This window comes from Callospermophilus lateralis, unplaced genomic scaffold (genome assembly GCF_048772815.1).
Source record: "Callospermophilus lateralis isolate mCalLat2 unplaced genomic scaffold, mCalLat2.hap1 Scaffold_94, whole genome shotgun sequence".
Taxonomy (NCBI): domain Eukaryota; kingdom Metazoa; phylum Chordata; class Mammalia; order Rodentia; family Sciuridae; genus Callospermophilus; species Callospermophilus lateralis.
The window spans coordinates 1,365,500-1,386,218 of NW_027517559.1; the positions used below are offsets into that span (position 1 = coordinate 1,365,500).

Genomic DNA, 20,719 nt, shown 5'->3' on the forward strand with positions numbered 1-20,719 from the left:
CCAGTTTGGCTATCCCATGTGCAATCTCTTCAGTTGCCCTGTCATTAGGGTCCTTTCCAGTTGAGTAATGGAGCCTTCTCTTACTCCATGGATATAAAAAATGCCTAGAAATAAAATAAAGTTAAGCTCCCATTTCAATTTAGCATCTTGGCGGTTCCAACTTAGTTCTGCTGCCTCAGTTCCTAGGTGTTCCTAGCAGAACTATTAGTCTCCCAGCCTTTGTCCCTCTCCTTCAATCCATTCTCTGCTTTGTTAGCAAAGTGATTTTTAGAAATTGCACATCTAACTAGATAAGTCACTATTCAAAAACCTTTAGAGGCTCTCCGTTGACTGTGTGATAAAGTTTGACTCCATGCAAAGATGAACAGGCTTAACATGATCTAGCAATTATTTACTTCTGTAGTTTTAATTCCTCTGACCAACTCCAACATAACTCCCCAAATTCATAATTTTTATTATACTATAATTTTTCATGTGCTGTTTCTTCAATTTTGGATGTTCTTCATCCAACCATATGATAAACTCCTATTCATCCCTCAAGGACCAGATAAAGCATTTCTTCCATGAAACTTTCTCCTAATTATTTCTTCGATAGACTCATAACTTTTCCTACAAAGTCCATCATTATTTTACTGTAATTTATGTAGGCAAACATCTTGCTCCACTATTATATTGTAAACCTCGTAAAATCAGAAATGATAACTTACCTCATGATCACTAAATGTTGGCACTAGGTACATGTTTATTAAATTTCAGCTTGTTGATGATGAATTCCCACCATATTTTTAAAATAAGGTGAAATATGTCCCAAAACTTGCATTCTTGTTCAGATTTAAAGCCAGACTTCTGATATTAAATAGTAAATTTTCCCTAAGGTGTTTGTTTATTTATTTTTGGCAGTGATGGGAGTAGTGCCCAGGGCCTCACACATGCTAGGCACTGAGCTAAATCTCTACCCTTCCTAGGATTTCTGATATAGACTCATTTGCAAATATAGTTTTCCTTATGTCAGTAATTATAGAAATATACAAAAATGAAGGCAGGTAGAGAATATTTATTTTCCTATCAGGATGTCTGACCTTAAGATTTATTTTTAGATGATATCTTTGGCCATTTAGCATGCAAGATATCATAATCTCTTCTTTCTTTAGATTTTTGTTAAAGTAGCAGATAAGAAACCTGAATTTTTTTCCAATTATCCTGTCAGGATAGGAGACCCTGGCTCTCTTTCCTGCATTAGAAGACAAGGAAAAAGAATGCTTAATAAGGTTAGCCCTAGGACTAGGGGATTGGGAAGCTGAGGTCATTTCCAGAGCATTCCACAATCTACAGACTAACAGTGAAAACAAAGCTTATATATAAATATTGCTCCTTATCTAAAACAGACATACTATAACAAAATTACACAGATTAGATAGGAATTACTAAACATTCAGATTAAATAATCCATACTTGTATGTTAAAATTTACACTTTACTGAATTTTATCCATTCTATCAGCAATTATTTAGTATATGATAATCATTATGCTGGATTTAAACCAATTCCACTACCACTGTTGATTCTAGGTACCATGTTATAAAAATGTGAGTCTTGGCCTTCATGAATTAGGCTAGATCATTTATCTTATACATAGGAACTCTGGGTTCTAAACATGTCTTTGTGCATATTTCAGAGATTTTATAGAACTCTTGAAATAGTTTGCAAAATTTTCTGTGTGGGTATATCTTGAAAGTTTATTGGATGTTCTACATGTAACTCCCAAAATGTTAAGAAGGATCAGCTGAGATTATGATGATGTTCACATATTGGGTTACTGGTATAAGATTATTCCTCAAAATTTTAAGTCATTTTTTGTCCTTGGGTAGAGTCATAAATTCTGATTTTCAATTATTTTCTTTTAAGTAAAATATTAGCCTTATTTCAATATCTTTTCTTTCTGTATTGGTTGTACAAATCCAATGATCCCTTGAATCATAGAATGATAAGCTAATAAATACATAGAATGATAAGCTAATTACATTTATACTAACATACAGAAAGTAATTTATAAAAATAAAAATAGATGCAGAAAAATCAGCATCTATTCCTAAAAATACTGTCTATTTAATAATTTTCTGATTATTCATACTTTGGATTTCTATAGGCTTATTCAAATTATTCTAATATTTTAAAAACTAAAACCATATACATTGCAAATTGAGCAAAGCAAGAAGTATAAATTCCCTTTGATTTCCCTGCCAGTTTATCCTTCCCTATTATAGTCACAGAAGACCAATTCTGAATTTAATCAGGCTGGTTGATATATGTAAAATATACTTTAGTATACATTAGATCATAATCTGTGGTTTTCTCATTTAAGTATAAAATTCAGTTTTCTTCTAAAGGCCTAGTGAACTGAGTTATGTTACTTAAAATTTACTTATTTGTTAACACAATGAAAAATAAGAGAGATATTGTCGTCATGAAGTTCAAACTGGTTTCAGAATTTCTTGACTGTTTTTAGCATACGGTTTTAGATTTCTTTGTATGAATTTCATCCAACTAAAGCAGGCTAAAGGTAACAACTAAAACTGAGTACCAATATCAAGGCAGTCCCCAATATTACTGAAGATAACCCACGTCTGTGATGCAGATGACTAAATGCTAATAAGCACACAACAATGTCAGGATTATATAGCAAGAATCAACCATCAGTTTCTCACCAGGGGGTCCCCCTCAGTGTCTGTCTGTGGAATGTGCTTTGAGGTTGTGGCTTCCTTACCAGAGGTGCAGCCCTCATACCCAACATCTTCCGGTCGCAACTGAAGTAATGCTGGTCCTTCCTGAGGCAGAGAGGCTGAGCTCCATGGGTATGTGTCAAGCACCCACTTTAAGGGATCTTCCCAGGGTGCACGCTTCCCATACATCTGAAAGTTAACCACAGAGTTGGTGCATATAAAGTTAATTTCTACTAAGTAAAAATCCCGACTCCTTATCAAGTGTTTCTTTTGCACTTTGAGTTCTTATGGGACTTAGGGAATGAAGACATCTGTATATAGTTTTCTAGATTATTCTACATAGCTCACTTAAAAGTTGAAGGATGGACAAAATGAAACTGAACATCTGGCCACATAATCAGTATTTGAGGGATAATATGAGGAAGGCTTTTTATTAATACATGTAGACATTACTGCCCACATTTGTCTTTATTAGTTTTACAAACCATGATAAAACTCATTGAGAATAACTAAAAGTCCAGTTTGGGAGGATTTAAAAAAACGAATTTTTATAATTAAAAGAGTTTGCTACTGAAGTACACTTCAGATCAAAAGAAAAAAAATGACTTTTTCTCTGATTCATTCAAACTTTGAGATCAAGAATCCATTCTCTGATAACCACTTCTTCCAATTACCTTCCTCTAATAGTTCCAAGACTTCCTGTAAAAACTCTTTTTAAATGTTTATGTAAAAGATGACTAGGAAAAGAGGAGGAAAAATAGGAAACTAAAGTTTCAAGAATTCATATGGAGGCAATGAGCCCAGTAAGAAAAAGATGACCCAGCATAGCTAAAGTACTGCCTGTGTAGTAAAGAGAGAAAAATGAATCCAAGAGGTATTAAACATTTTTAATCTGGAAACAATTGAAAAAAAAAAAAACACTATGAAGACAGAGGATGATGAGAAAAAAAAAAGCACAAGGCCATAAGGGACCCAGAAAGAACAGTTAAAATTGAGAGAAAGAGGTGGTGATGTTGTTCCTCTCTTAGCCTACATCACTATGGACGACCCTGGTTACCAGGTATGTATCCAGTCTCACAGGACATATAGTGATGACTGGTCCTCTGCATAGTTTGTCGTGGTTCATTGAGGAAAAAAAGTGACATGTGGCTATGGCAATGAAAAGTCTATGCATTGCTTTTGAAACTTCCTGAAGAAGTTATGTAAGCATTTTCAGTCTAACCTAAAAAAAGAAAAAAAAAGAGACAAATAGAGAGAGAAAGGGAAGTCTAGTTCCTGACATCTGTGCACTTCCTTAGGAGATGATGGCAGAGGTAGCATTTTGAATCTTTTTAAAAATAGTTCTCTTGTTTTAGAACAGAAGGTTTCCTCTCTGCCGAAAACCTGCTTTATAAAGGAAGTAAAATATAGCTTGCTATACAAGTTGAAGTAATTGAAGGAAAATGTATAGTTCTTGGAAAGTTTATGTTAAAAGAAAGAAGAATTTGAGTCTAGAATCAACCTTAAAAAGAACATGAGAATCTAGAAGCAACCAATGCCAGTCTGTTAAGGAAGCATCCAGGATAGCCAAGTTGGAGGTGACAATAAAAAGCTAAACCGGCCCAACTCTGTATTCTGGAGTGAGATCAATATTATAGAAAAAGGATGAAAAGAAATCTAAACATTCAGAATAAGATGAACTGACTGCTAACATTTCAAGAAAGAGTCATCAGAATAAAAATCAAATCCATTGCTTCACTAGTATACTTTCCAAGTAGACCATGAGGCACAGAGCACTTCCCAGATGGTTCCTCACCAAAGCATTAGCCTTCATCTGAAAAGAGATAGTTTGATTTCTCTCAACTCAGAATGTCATCTTGGCTACCAGGCTTCATTGCTTTTTTTCACCTCTTCTTCCTGTTCAAGGTGCTGTGTTGCCATGGATCCAAGAGAACTGTCCATGGCATGTAAGACTCTTTGTTTACTGCACACACCCCCCCCCCGGGGAGGGGGGTTCATGGATGGGGATCCTAGGGAGGCCTTCTGCCAGGGGACTTTTCTGGCCAGCTAGCCTTCAAAAGCAACAAATGCCTACCCACTAATAGGCTTTCCTTTTGTTCCTATCCCACATTGTTCTTTTCTTCCTGTTCTCAAGTCTATCCCAATTCTTACTTCACCTCATGGTTGATTCAGCTTTCACACTAACTTACTCCTGAATACTACAACCATGGCAAGAGACTTGAGACAGATTCATTCCTCCTCAAAATAACTGTCAAATATTTATCTCAATTTAATTTGGAAAATTGCTATTACTTAAATGATTATAGTTTTGCTGAAATACAAGCTTTATATAACACTCAGGATAAAGTTTTCCAAACAATATTGATTAAAAAACAAACCAAAAAAAAAAAAAAAAAAACCAAACAAACAAAACAGCTTTGCAGCTTTCAAAAGGAAGCTAAGGATTTTTTAGGTATAATTGTTCTGGGTTTAAGAAAAGATTCCTTTCTTCCTATTAGCAAGCAAATATAAAATAGAATTTTATATATAAAGATTTAGATGAGATCTTAATATTGAAACTAAGTCTCAAGGACAAATAATTCATTTGGTTATTAATTTAAAAATATGATTTCTATATTGCAAATAGATTCTCATAAAATTATTTTTGCATAAATGATCAAAATTGAGCGACCTGAATTATATCTTAGACAGCATAATAGTTTTAGGAGAAATATGATCTGTTATATTTGAAAAATCAAAACCATTGGCATCATCTCTTATTTTGTTGGAACTACTTACTGGGACTAGATTCATTCAGACCCCTCAAAATAAGAAACTGGATTATTTAAATCTGGAGTTAAAAACAATCAATAGAATTGTTAGCATCCTAACTTCATCTAAGGATTCAGAACATCTTCATAATGTTTACCATGTTCACCAGAATTACATGGTAGTTCTAAGTACTGCTACATCAATCTACTAGAAGAGAGAAACATAGTGACAGGAAATGAAAGAATAAAAAATACAGGACCAATTTTTTAGATGGTATAGACTTAACAAGTATTACAGATGACAGGTTTTTGAAAATATGAACTACATCTTAATTCTAGTAGCAGTTGGTTGTGAAAACCAGAAATAAAAATGTCCAAGCAAAAAACTGACTAAATCCTGGCTGAGTTATTGAAAAGGAGATTGGATTCCTGCACAGTAAGTTGGATGATTATGTAATATAGATCTTAAAAGAGTTTTTAATTCTCCAATTTCATGAAATTTCAAATCCATTTTAAGGAAACAGCAAGACTGATGGAAAAGGGATAACTTTTTGATTTGTTTTGTTTTGAGGAAACAGGATTTTCTTATTATTGACCTATGTTTGCCTTTTAGATAAGCTTAAACAGAAGGAGAGGCTGTAGGGCCTCATGACACAGGGCAGGTAAGAGTAACAGCAGAGATGCTGCTAAAGCTACCTGTTGTGGATTAAAGAAAAGAAAAGAAAAAAGACCAACTAACTTTCTTGGAATTTATAGCACTCCCTCAATAATAGTAAAGGCTATTACAAATCATATTGAAGGACTTCAATTAATGAAGAATTCTAATGCACAAGCAAAAACTACTTGCTGCAAATTGTGATAAGCATATAAATGGTCAAGGCTCAGGTGAAAAAAATATGCCTGTGTCATAGAAAATAGAACTACAATAACGTGGCTTTCTAATAAGAACAATCTAAATATCCCCTGCAACTAATTTGGCCTTGAAAATGTAGTTGCTGAAAGAAATGTATTTACTCTCTCTTACATCTTTGTTGTCATAACAGACAAAGTACTGCATGCTCATTGCTCTTTTCCTCCTCTATCTATATTACATGCTTTTAGTTTTCTGCATAAATACAGAAATTAATACTTTTTGCTATTAAAAGAATAACTTTTTTCTGCTTTGCTTTTTAGATAGTAATGCAAAAATGAATACTATACCTGAAGACCCTCTCTCAGTGCCTCCAGAATATAGGTACCAAAGAATAGTTCCAAAGATCCATGAACCACACTCTAGAACCTTCTACATCCATGGGGCAAGGAAGGAAAAGTCGGGGACCTGAGAAGACACAAATAGCAAAATATGTTTGAGAAGTATTATAAATACATATTTAGACACCATTTTGGGAGACTTAATATTTCTTTCAACATTCTTAGAGAATTATAATCTCACCAGCTTAATCATTACTCAAACATGTTTACTGAAGATCCCATCTCCTGGCTATTCCTTTTAAAGTTTTATATTAAAATATTAATCTAACGCACAATATGAGAGAGGAGAAAGGGTAAAGGTCACAATTTAGTGAACCTGTCCTATTTTACAAACAATGTAAAATTCAGCTGTGCTGAAATGAATTGTTGAGGATAAAACATGTCACTGCTTGTAGAATTTGGTCTGAGTATAGATACTCTGCTCCAAGCACAGAATTCTTCTTAATCTGTGCTTGTATCTGTAGTCAGAATGTTTTTATGATCTGTAATAATGGGAAAGAGATTTATGTACATGCAACTTAAGAGTTAACACAAAAATAAACTAGTTATAACTGTGAAAGAGAAATAATTCAGCTTTTTCTTCATGAAAAATATAAAACACCTGAAGTATCTATAGAACATCTAAATTATTTCCAACTAAAATCTTCCCTCACAACTATATTTGACATGAGTTAATTTGTGTTTACATAGTGTATCCTAAACAGATACTATTTATTTTTAAAAGTTCTCTGATATTTACATATTAGTCTGTATCAAACTTCTTTGATTTCAATAATATTTTAGTAAGCCATAATTGTCAGACAAAACGAATCTAATTAGTGATACAAAACTTGGAAGAAAGCAAACTTTTAGAAAGCAAAATAAGAAGTTAAATCTTTGTAAGCTTGAAAAACATTGGCTTTGCTTGTTATTTTCTACCATCCAATCTGGCCATCTTTACCAAGTACTCCTGGTTCCTGGAAAATGGCATATTATAATTTTGGAATTCACCAATGGTAACATCAGAAGAACTGTGTGTTTCCAAAAAACTGTTCAGATGATGTCACGTCTTAGGAATCCAATCTATAATTTTGACTAAGTCATTATTGCGTATGTTCCTTTCAATTTCCATCTCTATCAGTTTCCTTCGAAGATATCTGCCTAAAAAGCCTTTCACTGGTTCTGTGTGGTTTGCACACAATACCCATCTGTGAAAAGAAAAATAAAGTGAGAAATTTTTATATAAATTAAATTTTAATCCCACAGTAACTTTAGTAATAATATTCCTATATCAACTGAGGGCCACATTTTAATGATCCAAGGGGTTAGAAAGCCTATTGGCATTAGAGGTTTAATGCTTAAATGCCACCAGCTAAAGAGAAGCTTGTGTGCGTCAGAAGTGAGTGGGTGTCTACATGCTGAGCCCTCTTTTGCAGGAGAATCACAAATCCTGAAATAGGAACTCTCTTCACATTCCTCACACTTAGAGGAAAAGTGCTCTGCTCAGGCAGGGGAACACAGTGAGCAGGAAAAACATTTCTATTCTTCTCTCTTTTTAAAGAAACACTTCTGATTATAGAATGAGGATCACGAAATGTCTTTTTGAAAAAGTGTCAGAAGAAGTGAGAATTATTTTCACATCACAGGTCACCACTGGCAGGATATGAAAAAGAACAAATGGAAGAAACAAACAAACAAACCACCAGAAACGAACAAAAAGAAACACCATGGGGCAGGAGTGGGGGGGTGGTGGGGACAACAACAGCAACAACAACCCAAAAAAAACACCCAGAAACCAAGAAACAAAAACATCCTTTGACTAATCTTTACCTGAAATTGTGGTGCAGCTCTAGATTGGGTGATGAAGAAACTCCCTGATTCATTGTTCCAATAATATATGGACTAGGTAAAAATAAAGAATAGGAAATTCAGATGTGTTAGAGGTAAAAATGACTAATACATTAACATGGCCTGTGAAAGCTATTAAGATAAATATGGATTATTCCATTTTAACAGTAGGCTTTAAAAGGGTCATTTTGTAATGTTAGATTGGAAAATGACAAAGATTATTGGAATAGAAGTCACCATGGGGGTTCTAAGTATGGCATTAGGATGCAGGAGAAAGACCTTCTTTGAGTCTGAGTTTACCCATCTACAAAGTAAAGAGGCTATAGTCTTGTCCCACTCTAACATCTTATAACTCTTATGCTTGTATTCAAATTTATTACTTATGCCTATTTTAGTGTTTTATAGTTATTTAAAGGTTCTAGATAATATAAGAGGGTTTGTATTCTTCCCTCAACCCTTCTTTATGCTGATATAATTCTAACATTTTATCACTATCAGAGATTAATTAATTAGAACATTTGGTACCATTAAAATAGATGTCACATATGCTGATTGTGTAATTAAGTGTCCTTTCTTAGAGATAAGGCTATAATAAATCTTAGTGGGTTTTCAGATCTTTTTATTCCTTACTCTAACCTTTCCTTTTGTTTTAAATAGTAAAAACATAATACAGGAGGGGTCACATATGAATGAATTAAATTTACTTCAGGAGTTGAATTTAAACTTTGATACAAACTGAAAAGGAAACTGGAGCTTTAAAATCTCCTTCTAGTTATGAATTTCCCTGATTTGAACTATTCCATCATTGACATTGGTCTCTCACACTTTCAGCATGTCTGTAGAACATAACATCATTAAGGAAGTAATAAAAATGCTAGGACACAGTTTTTGAATGAATTGATCTTCTAAGGAATACATGAATTCTTTGGTATACAGTAAAAATATATTAAATAGGGGTTCTCAAATTAATGGCATCCATTGTAGGTTTTAAAATTTTAAAAAAGGCACAAGAAAGCAAATAACATGACCATTTTTATATTTGATAATTCAAGATATTTTATAAACATACCATTTGCTATATTTACAGTTGAGGAAACCATTGAAGATATCACTCAAAGAGCCCACATGATGAAGATTATCAAGAATTATTACAACTGGGAGCTCTACACCATTATTATCAGCACTGCACTGTTCAGCCAGGTTAGCTAGATATTGTTGCAATTCCTTTAAAACACAAATAAGACAAATACATGCATGATAAATTTATACCAAGGACAAGCAATTCATATTCTAGGAATAACACAATCTATCTTCCATCCATATATATATTTTTTCATTAAAAGTCATAGAGCAGTCTATAGCTATAAAAACATTCTATAAAGCAAAAACAAAACAAGCATTTAACAATGAGAAGATAAGATTTTTAAAGGAAAGACAGAAGAGGATAAGCAAAAAGAGTATCTGTAGCAAATACAAAACTCTAAATGAAGGCATATTTCTCAGTGATTTGCGTTCCAAAAGAAAAGTCAAAGAAAGTTCTAGATATGAACTCTCCTTTCTTCCTTCCTTCTTTCTTTCCTTGGTGCTAGAGATTGAGCCTAGGACCTTATGCATGCTAGGTAAGCACTCAACCAACTGAGCTATATCCCCAGCCTCCTAGATATGAACTCTTATGGTAAACCATAAATATAAAGACTTCATTCTTGCTTTTGATGTTTCAATGACTAAAGTGGATTTAAACATAGTTATAACTTCATGGATACACAAAATCCAAAGTGGAACCTCCAAGCTTCTACCAGCATTTTTTTTAAAAGAGAGAGAGAGAGAGAGAGAGAGAGAGAGAGAGAGAGAGAGAGAGAGAATTTTTTAAAAAACATTTATTTATTTATTTATTTAGTTTTTCAGTGGACACAACATCTTTGTTTGTATGTGGTGCTGAGGATCGAACCCAGCCCGCACGCATGCCAGGCGAGCACGCTTGAGCCACATCCCCAGCCCCTCTACCAGCATTTTTAACATTTCAATTTTGATTAATTTAGATGGGCATGCATCTAAAAGCACAGCCATAGGACTCTGATTAAAGCATGGATAATAGATTATTTGTGTAGACTCTTTTAGGAAACCGCTGCAATTTTAAAACAAAGACAACACTCGTTGTATTTCATAGGATCGTTTAATATTAGCACTTAGAATTTCTTGAGCTTCCTGATTCTTTTACAGGTACTACTCCTAATAGCTTTTAATCTAAATATGATAACCAGTTCTGTGATTGACCGTTCTCACAGATGGGTAGGCCAGAAACATATTTAGTTTTCTTAGAATTATCCTAATCAGTAAGAGCATTTCCATAATATTTGCATATTTACAATGACATTTTCAATTTGAATAACTTGCTCAGGGTTAAAAAAACAGTTCCAGAATCCCAATTTCTGGCAGCCAGGTAAATATAAGAACTACTTACTCTAAATGCTACTTTGTTCTGTCTGTAGACAACTTTAAGAACTAGACGTGAAAGGGACTTGAGGCATTTGGTAATATTAATTTGTTAATAAAATATTGAGTTCAAATATAAAATTTAAATATAAAATATTAAAGACTTTTATATTTAATTTATTAAATATCTAAGATACTGTTTTGTTGTGTCACAGAACAAAGATACCATAAAATAGAATACAACCAGTCACATAAAATAAATGTTGCCAAAAATCAGAAATAAAGATAAAATTTGTTTAAAACTAGTAAAAAATCTGGAGGATTTCATTTAACTTAAAAAAGAAAATGAAATTTCTATCACTCATCTAGTTATCTTAAGTCATTAATTAGTTCATTTATAAAATGTTCTCTTTCTACTATGTTTATAATTTTAGATCCTACTGCCTTCCTCTATGAGCTCTAAAAGGTATCATATTAGGCACTGAAATTTAAATATAAGAAATTATTTCTTATAATATCAAGAGTGTCTTATGAAACTTGAGAAGTCAAGGGAAGAGATTTCACCTAGCTTGGAGCTTCAAGGACAGTTTTCTGAAGCACATAGTGGTAGAGCTTGGGGAGAAGGTAGGCACACATATGAACAATGAACTTACAAAAATATCATGCCTAACATTCTGTGAGAGGCTAATGGAGGCCTGTAGGAGACAGAGGGATTAATTCCAACTGGGGGTTCTTAAGGGACTTCATAGAGAAGATGGGATTTGAGAAGAATCTTGAATAATGAGTAAAATTCCAACTGAAAAGCTTGCAGTTATTTGTTTTTTCAACACATCTTTATCAAGCACTTAATAAGTCCCTGGTACTCTGGCACAGGGATTCAAAGGTAAAACTTAAAACCTGTGCTCCAGAAAGTTACAGCTGATAAGCAGAGAAGCAGGCCAACAAGTGAATCACAATACCATGCTAGTGAAATGCAGAGCCCTACAGGGAGATGTAAGAGAAATATGTGGCTAGCCTTCAGGTTCAATGACAGGAGACAGTGGAGGAAAACTTCAAGAACAATTCAAAGTTGGAAAGTATGAGGGCATGATGTATTTTGCAAAACAGTAATTATTCTGTTGTTACAGGAGAATATACTATATGGTAATAGTATGTACAATGGAAGAAAAAACAAAGACTCTGGATCCACGTAGAGAAAGTCGGATTTGACTACATGAACAACTGTGAGCCACCGATATGTTTGTTTGCTTGACTGTCGTCAGCAGGGGAGAGCAATTTATTAATCAAAGGAAACAGAAATGTGAAGGATATAATGACTAAATAGAAATGGAAAAAAATTCAAGAAGCTTATTACCTAGAATAGAAAGTTAGGCATGTACATATATAACTATAATTAACAGTCAAAAAACATACTACTTGCAAAGATCAAAGATTTTGTTTACAGCACATAAAGATTAATCATAGCTTCTAAAAAAGAATTTCTGGTGGCAGTATTATTTGCTACTAACCCTTTATTTTTAGGATTAGGTAATATTTTGATGCTCAAAAACAGGAGAAGAGCATTCCAAATGGAGAAGAATAATCAAAAGCAGAAGCAGGTAAATATGATAATCATGTAGGCAAGAATGAGTAGTACAAGGTTTGTGAAAGCAAATAAATTAGAAAGTAAATAAATTAGAAAGGAAAGTTTCCAATATTAAATAATAGTTAAGATCAGTGGAATTTTCCTGTTGGTGATGCAGAACCATTGAATACTCTGGGGACCTACATAAAATAGAATTGTAACTGAACAGTGTGGTAAGTATATTGTGAAGGAAGTAGACCAGGCCACATAATACTGAAGTCATTTGTAAGCCAAGAGACTGTATGGGTCTGAACAGGGAACAGCGTGGTACTTTTGATCTAGTTCGGAAAGCAATGGGAAAACACTGTATGAGTTTTAATTAATTATGAAAAGATATTCTGTTTTTTTATGATGTGAGTGGAGAAAGCCAACAAAAGAGTGAAAGGAAATTTTAGGGGAATAGTGAATGAAGCAGTTAGAAAACAAATGTAAAGTTCACACGATAGAGGGTGTTAGTTTTGGGAGGGAGGGTGGTTTTGGTTGAGATGAATGGAAAAGGATGCACTTCTAATGTTTCTTTCATAAGTGAAGTTATCCTTTATAAACATGTATATTCATTAGATGAATGGAAACATGTGTAAGCTCAAAGAGAATTTACAAACTTGGGAGAGTGTTCCATTCATGTCAACTGCATAGATCAACACAAGTTGAAGTCATGGGAACTGTCCAAAGGAGAACAAAATGAGAGAGAACAGAAATGTAGCAGAGTATTTGCATTTAGTGGTAGGTGAAGAAAGAGCAGTCAATGAGAGAATGAGAAGAAACTTACCAGGAAAGTAGCAAAGAAATAAGGAGAAAATAAAAACTCTGACATTAGAAGAATTTCTATAAAGGGGAGATCAACTACAGCAATATGCTATAATGAGAGAGAGAGAAAGAGAGAGAGAGAGAGAGAGGTAGGTGTGGGGAGAGGGAGAGTGTGTGCGCACAAATGGGGGACAGTTAGAATGAGAGAGAAAAGAGGCTGTATTTGGTAATTAGGAAGTTGCTGGGTAAATTTGGACAAGCACAGCTATCACATTGTTATGTAGTTCTTTTTCCTCTTGAGAGTGGTAATAGATCCCTTGGGATCTAATGACAGCTACAAACCAGGCAGATACATAAACATTCATAATTTTTTTGAAATTGTCCACGCTCCTCCCTCTGTCTTGATGGGGATGGAATCTTAGATCAAGGTACTGATGCATTAAGTTTCACATCCATATCTACTTAGGTAGAAGACAGCAGGTGTATCTACCAGGTGGATATGAACAATGAGATGAATCCTATATCTCTACCTTGAAAATACAGATAGAAAGTTATAGTTACATAAACACTGTTGATCATTGCTTTCTCTGAATTTCACTCCAGACACACTAAAATTGAATCTGCCAAGTCCAACTTTCTGATCTTTTCCAACCTAACATTCCAGGTGGCCTTGGCTGGCCACATATTCTTTACTAAATCCATCTCTAGCTTTCTGGGCTTGCTATATCAAATGTCACAAAGTGTAATTGTTTATGGGCACTGCTCTCAATCAAAATATTCCAGCTGGCAGCTTGAGGGAGGGCTTGAAGTGTGGGAAGAGGAACAGAATGTAAAATGAAGAGGTACCAAAAACATGAAAAGATTTTATTTGATGGTTTATTGTTTGATTTTTTTTTTTAATCTGTAAGTGCTTTAGGGATGTATGTCTTCAGTGTTCTCTATGGCATAGCATAAAAAAATATCAGAATTACACAGCTCCAATTTTTTTCCAGAGGATGGATTTATCATTTCATTCCTCATTAGCATCTTACTTTAGTCAATCCATACTCTTAGCAGCTATTCCTAGCACAATCTCAACTTGTCGTTCCCTCTTCTTTAATATCATCCTCACTTACACCAATCCCCGCCTCCCCAAAATAGTGTGGATTCTATGTCAACTTGGAAAGGATTAGCCAAAGTCTCTGGCAATGACTGCTTATCCAGCATTACTGACAGCTCGTTCATATCTAACAGCCATAAAGAAGCAATAAACATTTTTCAGTTGTATTTTGTGTTCTCCCAGTGATTAATGCCATCTGATTTTTCCCCATGGGTTTCTTCCTATTACTGTTTCCAAGCATCATTACTTCCATTCAAACACTCCTGGAAATGCTTTTTTTATTCCATTATTTTGCAACAGCAAATACTGAACTGACCTAACAATGGCACAAATGATCTTTATTTTTAAAAAAGCAGAAAATGAGTGTTAGAAATAATCAAAAAATTTAAAAGGATACCCACATAACATTATTAATAATATCTCTCAGCACAAAATATTTTTTAATAAACTAAAATAAAAGGATATATATAAGTGCATACACAAATATATGAATCTTGGGAAGAGGTATATTTTATAATTAATGAAAATTACTCATTTTATTTTAGTGCATCAAGCTATATAATAATGAAGCTCAAAATCAAGTTATTTAATTCACACCTTGATTTTAAGTTATCTCCACCTTTATCAAAGTGCATTGGTTTTTTCTTATAAATCCATTTAACTTGTATTCTCTAACCAGTGTTTTTGTTTTGCTTTGTTGTTTATTTATTTATTTATTTATTTATTTTTCATTGAGGAATTTGTGAAGAGTTTTGGCATATCAACACTGAGAAAAACCAAAGAGAACACTGAGGATACCTAAGAGACTTCAATCATTTCATCTTTTTTTTTGCCGGAAAGAAAAAAAATGTTTTGAAAGGCTTTTCTGTCAAGATACAAGGAGACAAAATAGCAGGAAGCATTAAACATGTTGGCTGAAGCAACCAACCAATTGTGCTCTTCCTACTTGGCTCAGAGAAGAGTCAAGTATCCCATTTCTAGAGTTATGCTTCTATTGAGTTGAAACAACAATGAGTGGTTCAGCCACAATTCGAATAGTGCTGAGGTCCAAGGTAATATTCAGAATCTACAGGCTGTGTTGATTTAACTTTTAAGACATCCCATTGTATTTTATGTACATCATTGCTACTCTTGAAGAATATACACAAAACAATTTTTAACAAGGGAGAGTGTATGTTTGTGTGCATGTACATGTGTGGTATATATTTGTGCAAGAAATCTGAATTGGAATCCAAAGGCTATGATGAAATAATTAATAGTTATATAATACTATTATATAATAGTATTATATAATTAATACTATGCTCGCCACTTGTGTGGTTCTGTATCTATCTCCATTGCGGGTGCATGCGCACACACACACACATATACACACACTCACTCACACACTCATTTAGTCCTTCCTACAACCCTACTATTTCCTCCATTTTGCAGATTTAAAAAAAACAAAGTGAAGGAACAAGGAAATTCAGTAATGGCCTTAAATCCTACAAGTGGCCTGTGTTCATGACTTAAACACTAAGCTATATATCTGGTTATTTCATGAATCCAACAGGTTTGTGAGTCATATTTATTTCTAAAATCTGCAGACCTGAGCTTTCTGAGAGACTAGGTCAGTTTAGATCATCAAAGCAGGTTATCTTTCAAAAAAGTAGTAAAACTCAAAGTCTTTGAGGTTCTCTCAAGGTATTGTTTATAACAGTTACGAATTCCCAAGAGAATCTTAGGGGGCATTGATTCAAACTCTAATAAATAAAACTAGTAAAGTTAACAAGTGTGAAGAACATGTTAGCCCTTCACTATTTATTTATTTATCTGTTTATCTTTCTTAATTTATTTTAGTATTCTTTGTTTTTACTTAGCATGTGTAAAAGTACTGGCTATACTGTAGAGCTCCTCACATCTACATAATGGTTTAGAGTGTTCAGGCTGATGAGTGTGGCATCTCAGACCACAGGTGATGGGGAGAATGGACCACTGCTTATTTTCCTAAGGTTCTCAAATACAGTTCCTTCAAGAATCTGACATAAGCAAACTGCTGCTCTCCCAGATTTTCTGCCTAACATATTCTACTTATCCCCAAATCCTCATTGCTGAAACACCCCATTTAATTCCAGTTTATCAACTGATACTCAGACCAAGTATTGCCTTTTTATAAAGCTCTGATTCTTCCAAGTAGAGTTATTTCTCCCTCTTGCTTCCATAACACTGTACACAAACCTCTTTTCTACTATAACATTTCCTAAATGGATGTCTAAAAAATTTCAGGCAACAAGGGCTCTGCCATTTCATTCTGCACAATCCCAAGGCCTTGTGCAGTTCCTGATAACCGAATGTTATTGAAAATAGCAGTTTTGTTCAAGTTTATAAAGCAAAGCTTGTTCATCAACAAGATTATAGCTTTACTCAAAGAAATGGATTTTTTTTTCATGTACAATATGGAAGTCTCACACAACTGTAAAACTTGATTGTTTAAGACATTTGCAGATAAAGAACAGCTGTTATCTTTGGATTCTGTGACTTACCTTACTTGACTTGTGATCCACATTAAAAGTGGCAATTGCATCCTCTGTTTTTTTCCTTTCAGATTTGGTTATTACATATTCAGCAAGTTTGTTTGCTAAATAGGTCTTTCCAGTACCACTGGGTCCTGAGAGTATAATTCTGTGATGCTCCATCAACAAGTTAAAGTACCTTTGGGTAATTGGTTTAGGAATCAGTGTATCAAAAACAAAACTGTCCAAACTGTTTTCTTCTACCCCTGACGGAAGAAACAAAGAGAGTAATAACAAGGTTTACTGTTTTATATTAAAAAAAAAAGGTGTAGATCATTGGTAGAGATTTGTAAGCCATAGGAATGCAGTCCTTGCAAAATAATTATCTAGATATTTCTATCCCACAAACATATGTGGTCAATTTGAGACGGAAAGTGTATCAATAAGAAGGCAGAGTGAATAGCCAAATGAAAACAAGCTGTTTCTTTTTGTTCAGGCTTCCCTCCACTGACTACTTCATGTTTTCCACTCATGTCTCCAGAGAGAAATGGAAGCATTAAAACTTTTCTCATAAAGTCTTCCTTCCCTTTGAAAGCAATTAGTCTCATTAAGAATAAATGGGAAGTACACACACACACACACACACACACGTGTGTGTGTGTGTGTGTGTTCTTTGTTTTTCTCACTCTTTCGCTCTTCTCTTTATTACCTTCTATGTCTCATCCCAGCTGTACAAACACTTGAACAATTGAAGAATACAAATTGTAATGTTAGGCAAAGAATTAGGAAGGGCAACAACAGTATCTCCTTTTACTAACCCAATTACCTTAATCATAAAATCAAATATTGATAAATTCCTCTATTAACCTACAGTTTATAGAGATGCATTCTGATTCTTGAACATATACAAACAAAGAATTGTGGAGACAAGTATACATAATTAGTCACATCATCCAAAGCAAAGAAAGCAGAATTTCTCATTACTGATTCTTAACTTGCATTCATTCCTTCTCTCTCTGTTTCTCTGTCTTTCTTCCTTCATATCAGGGACTGAAACCAGGGACACTTCACCACTAAACTACATTCTTAGCCCTTTTTATTTATTATTTTGAGACAGGGTCTCACTAAGTTACTTAGGGCCTCTCTAAATTGCTGAAGCTGGCTTTAAATTTGTGATCCTCCTGACTCAGCCTCTGGAGTCTCTGGGATTATAAGATTGTGCTACTCACCAGACTTTTACTTACATTCTATATCCCCAGTGTATAATTATTGAGTACACACGTTTATAAGTTTAAAATATGGAAATGAATATATTACTTTGGAACACACAATACTTTTTTTCCAGTTTTCCTCTGGTAAAAAATGATAATAGAGAAAATCTAGAATTTTGAATTCTTTAAATTACATTTCTTTTTTTGCAAGTTGGTGAATTTTCAGAATTGTATTCTTCTAAGTGTTACATCCCAGAACTCAAAAAAAAAAACCCACAAAAAACAAAAAAAACTAAAATCCTGTAGTCTTTAGTGATTTTAGTAAGGTTTTCATATTTAAAAAATCAACATGGACACTTTATACTAAAACTATTCAAGTGTTATTGTAATTTGCAAACATAAAAACTTGAAGGAAACCTGAAAAAAAAAAGAAGAGAAGGATATTGGTAAAAAAAAAAAAAAAAAGTTACAACTGTACTTTTCACTTTCATGATTACCTCTCAGGTTCACAGTGATGATGTTGTTATCACCAACAAGGTACCCACACGGCAGCAGTTCAGGCACTTCGAGGTTCTGGGATCTAATTAAGTCTCCTATACAGTAACTGGCAATGCAGTCAAGAGTTCAGACCAAGGCTGGAGGATGTATCGATTCGAAGTACATATTCCTAAAATGGTACACATGGAAAAGTCAGTCCAAACAGGTTTGACAAATCTGCAACAAATACAAAACAGGGATATAAAGCTAGTTGTCAGAAATTTTAGATATGGGTAATGTAAGAACTGTTAATATTAAGCAGCAGAAATGGAGAGGTTTTCTGTATTTCAAATGGAGGAGGAAAAAAAAGCAGATGTGTCTATGCTATCTATGAAAGTGAAGTAAAGCAGGTGAAAAGGAACACAGAAGAACATTTAACATCAGGCTTTCTCGTATAACTCACCTTAAAGAGACGCCTAATAACACCATCTAAGACATCCCATTTGGTTTTTCCACTAACACTAATGGATCCTATCAAATATGCCTGAGATTTCTGATCCTAAGAACAAAACAGAGTAAGATAAACTTCAACTATGCATCTTATTACTATATATTTCCTACTAAAACTTATTGATGTAGTTGGTGATTGACACACAAAAAAATTATTAAACCTGCAAGTTCTATAGTAACAGATATACATGGAGGGTTATACAAAAACAAAATATGAACCTAGCAAATTAACCAGCCAAACAAATAAAATAATAGCAGTAGCAACAATAACAGGAAAGAAGACATCAGATGAAGTGTTAAGTCAAAGAAAATGATTTGTGATGTGTTCAGTAGAAAGGAAAGGGGAGGTGAATCAGAGAGAATGGCCTTGCAATTTAACACAGTTGGTACAATCCTACAAGAAGAAGCTTTTGGGGAAGAAAAGGGTGAAAGAGACAGCAAAGTACTACATCATATGAATCTTTGAACTTTCTCTTACTATTCTGTGATCTTATCTTTGATAAGTTCAATGCTTAGTTTTTTTCATTCTTTAATTTTATTACCATTCAATTTAGATGTAAGAAATGTTGTTCATAAGAGTTTGATATTTGCATATTTATAAAACATGTCCAATTGTCAATTTATCATAAAATTCAGTATTTCGAAGAAACTGTCAGAGAAAACTTTTATAATGCACATAATGGTTCAAAATGTGCATGTGTGTGTGTATATGTATGTGTATGTACATATATATTTTGTAGAGTGAGGTGGTTTTGAGGAATTTCTAGAAATATTAGAAATGTAAACAACACAGGATTTGTGGTTTGACTGGAGTCTCTTTAATATTGACTGGGATATATTACAATCCTGTTTCTAGTCACCAATTAGGTGGCCATTCAAGGTTGGTAGAATAATCACTGAGTCAAGGGTTAGAAGACATGGATTCTATAATGCACAACATCTCCCACCTACTTAAGAAATATGGCTTTAGGTAAATCATTTAGCTGACTCAAGGCCTCAGTTTCTTTATCTATAATATTTAACCCTATATGTGCAAATCATGATGAGCATTATTGAGATATAACCTCAATTAAAAGCCAGTATATTCTTTAAGAAAATAGTGGAGAAACCCACAACTGACTGGTACTGTTACAGAATAAATGCTTGTGTTCACTCCCAATTCACATGGGGAAGTCTTAATCCCCCAATGTGATGGTACGTAGAGATGAAGTCTCTGGGAGGTAATGACTAGGTTTGGATTTTATCATGAGGGTGAGACCTTCATGATCAGATTAATGGCCTTGGAGGGCATCTCTCACCTTCCCTCCCATTGACACTGACATAAGGTCATATGAGAACAGATGGAGAAGCTGACCATCTGGAACCCAAGGAGAGAGCCCTCACCAGGAACCAAATGGGCCAGAATCCTGATCCTGCATATGCCATCCTCTAAAACTGTGAGAAAATACATTTCTGATTTTTAAACCTCCACTTCTATGGTATTTTGCCATGGCAATTGTACCACACTAAGATGACTACTTTCTTAGATGCTTAAAGAAATGTTTAAAAGACATGGTCCTTTAGAATTACTTCAAAA

The 20,719-nt window shown here is 34.0% G+C and overlaps 1 protein-coding gene across 1 annotated transcript in view; it reads right to left on the reverse strand.

Moving 5' to 3' along the window:
* Positions 1 to 2,692: 2,692 nt before the first annotated feature.
* Positions 2,693 to 20,719, reverse strand: part of LOC143641284 (neuron navigator 3-like) — a 234,832-nt gene continuing 216,805 nt past the window's right edge. The window contains 10 exon segments of the mRNA XM_077108561.1: positions 2,693 to 2,908; positions 6,670 to 6,704; positions 6,707 to 6,787; positions 7,711 to 7,907; positions 8,530 to 8,601; positions 9,617 to 9,771; positions 16,976 to 17,211; positions 18,654 to 18,774; positions 18,776 to 18,823; positions 19,097 to 19,192. Coding sequence (XP_076964676.1) covers positions 2,693 to 2,908; positions 6,670 to 6,704; positions 6,707 to 6,787; positions 7,711 to 7,907; positions 8,530 to 8,601; positions 9,617 to 9,771; positions 16,976 to 17,211; positions 18,654 to 18,774; positions 18,776 to 18,823; positions 19,097 to 19,192 — 1,257 coding nt within the window.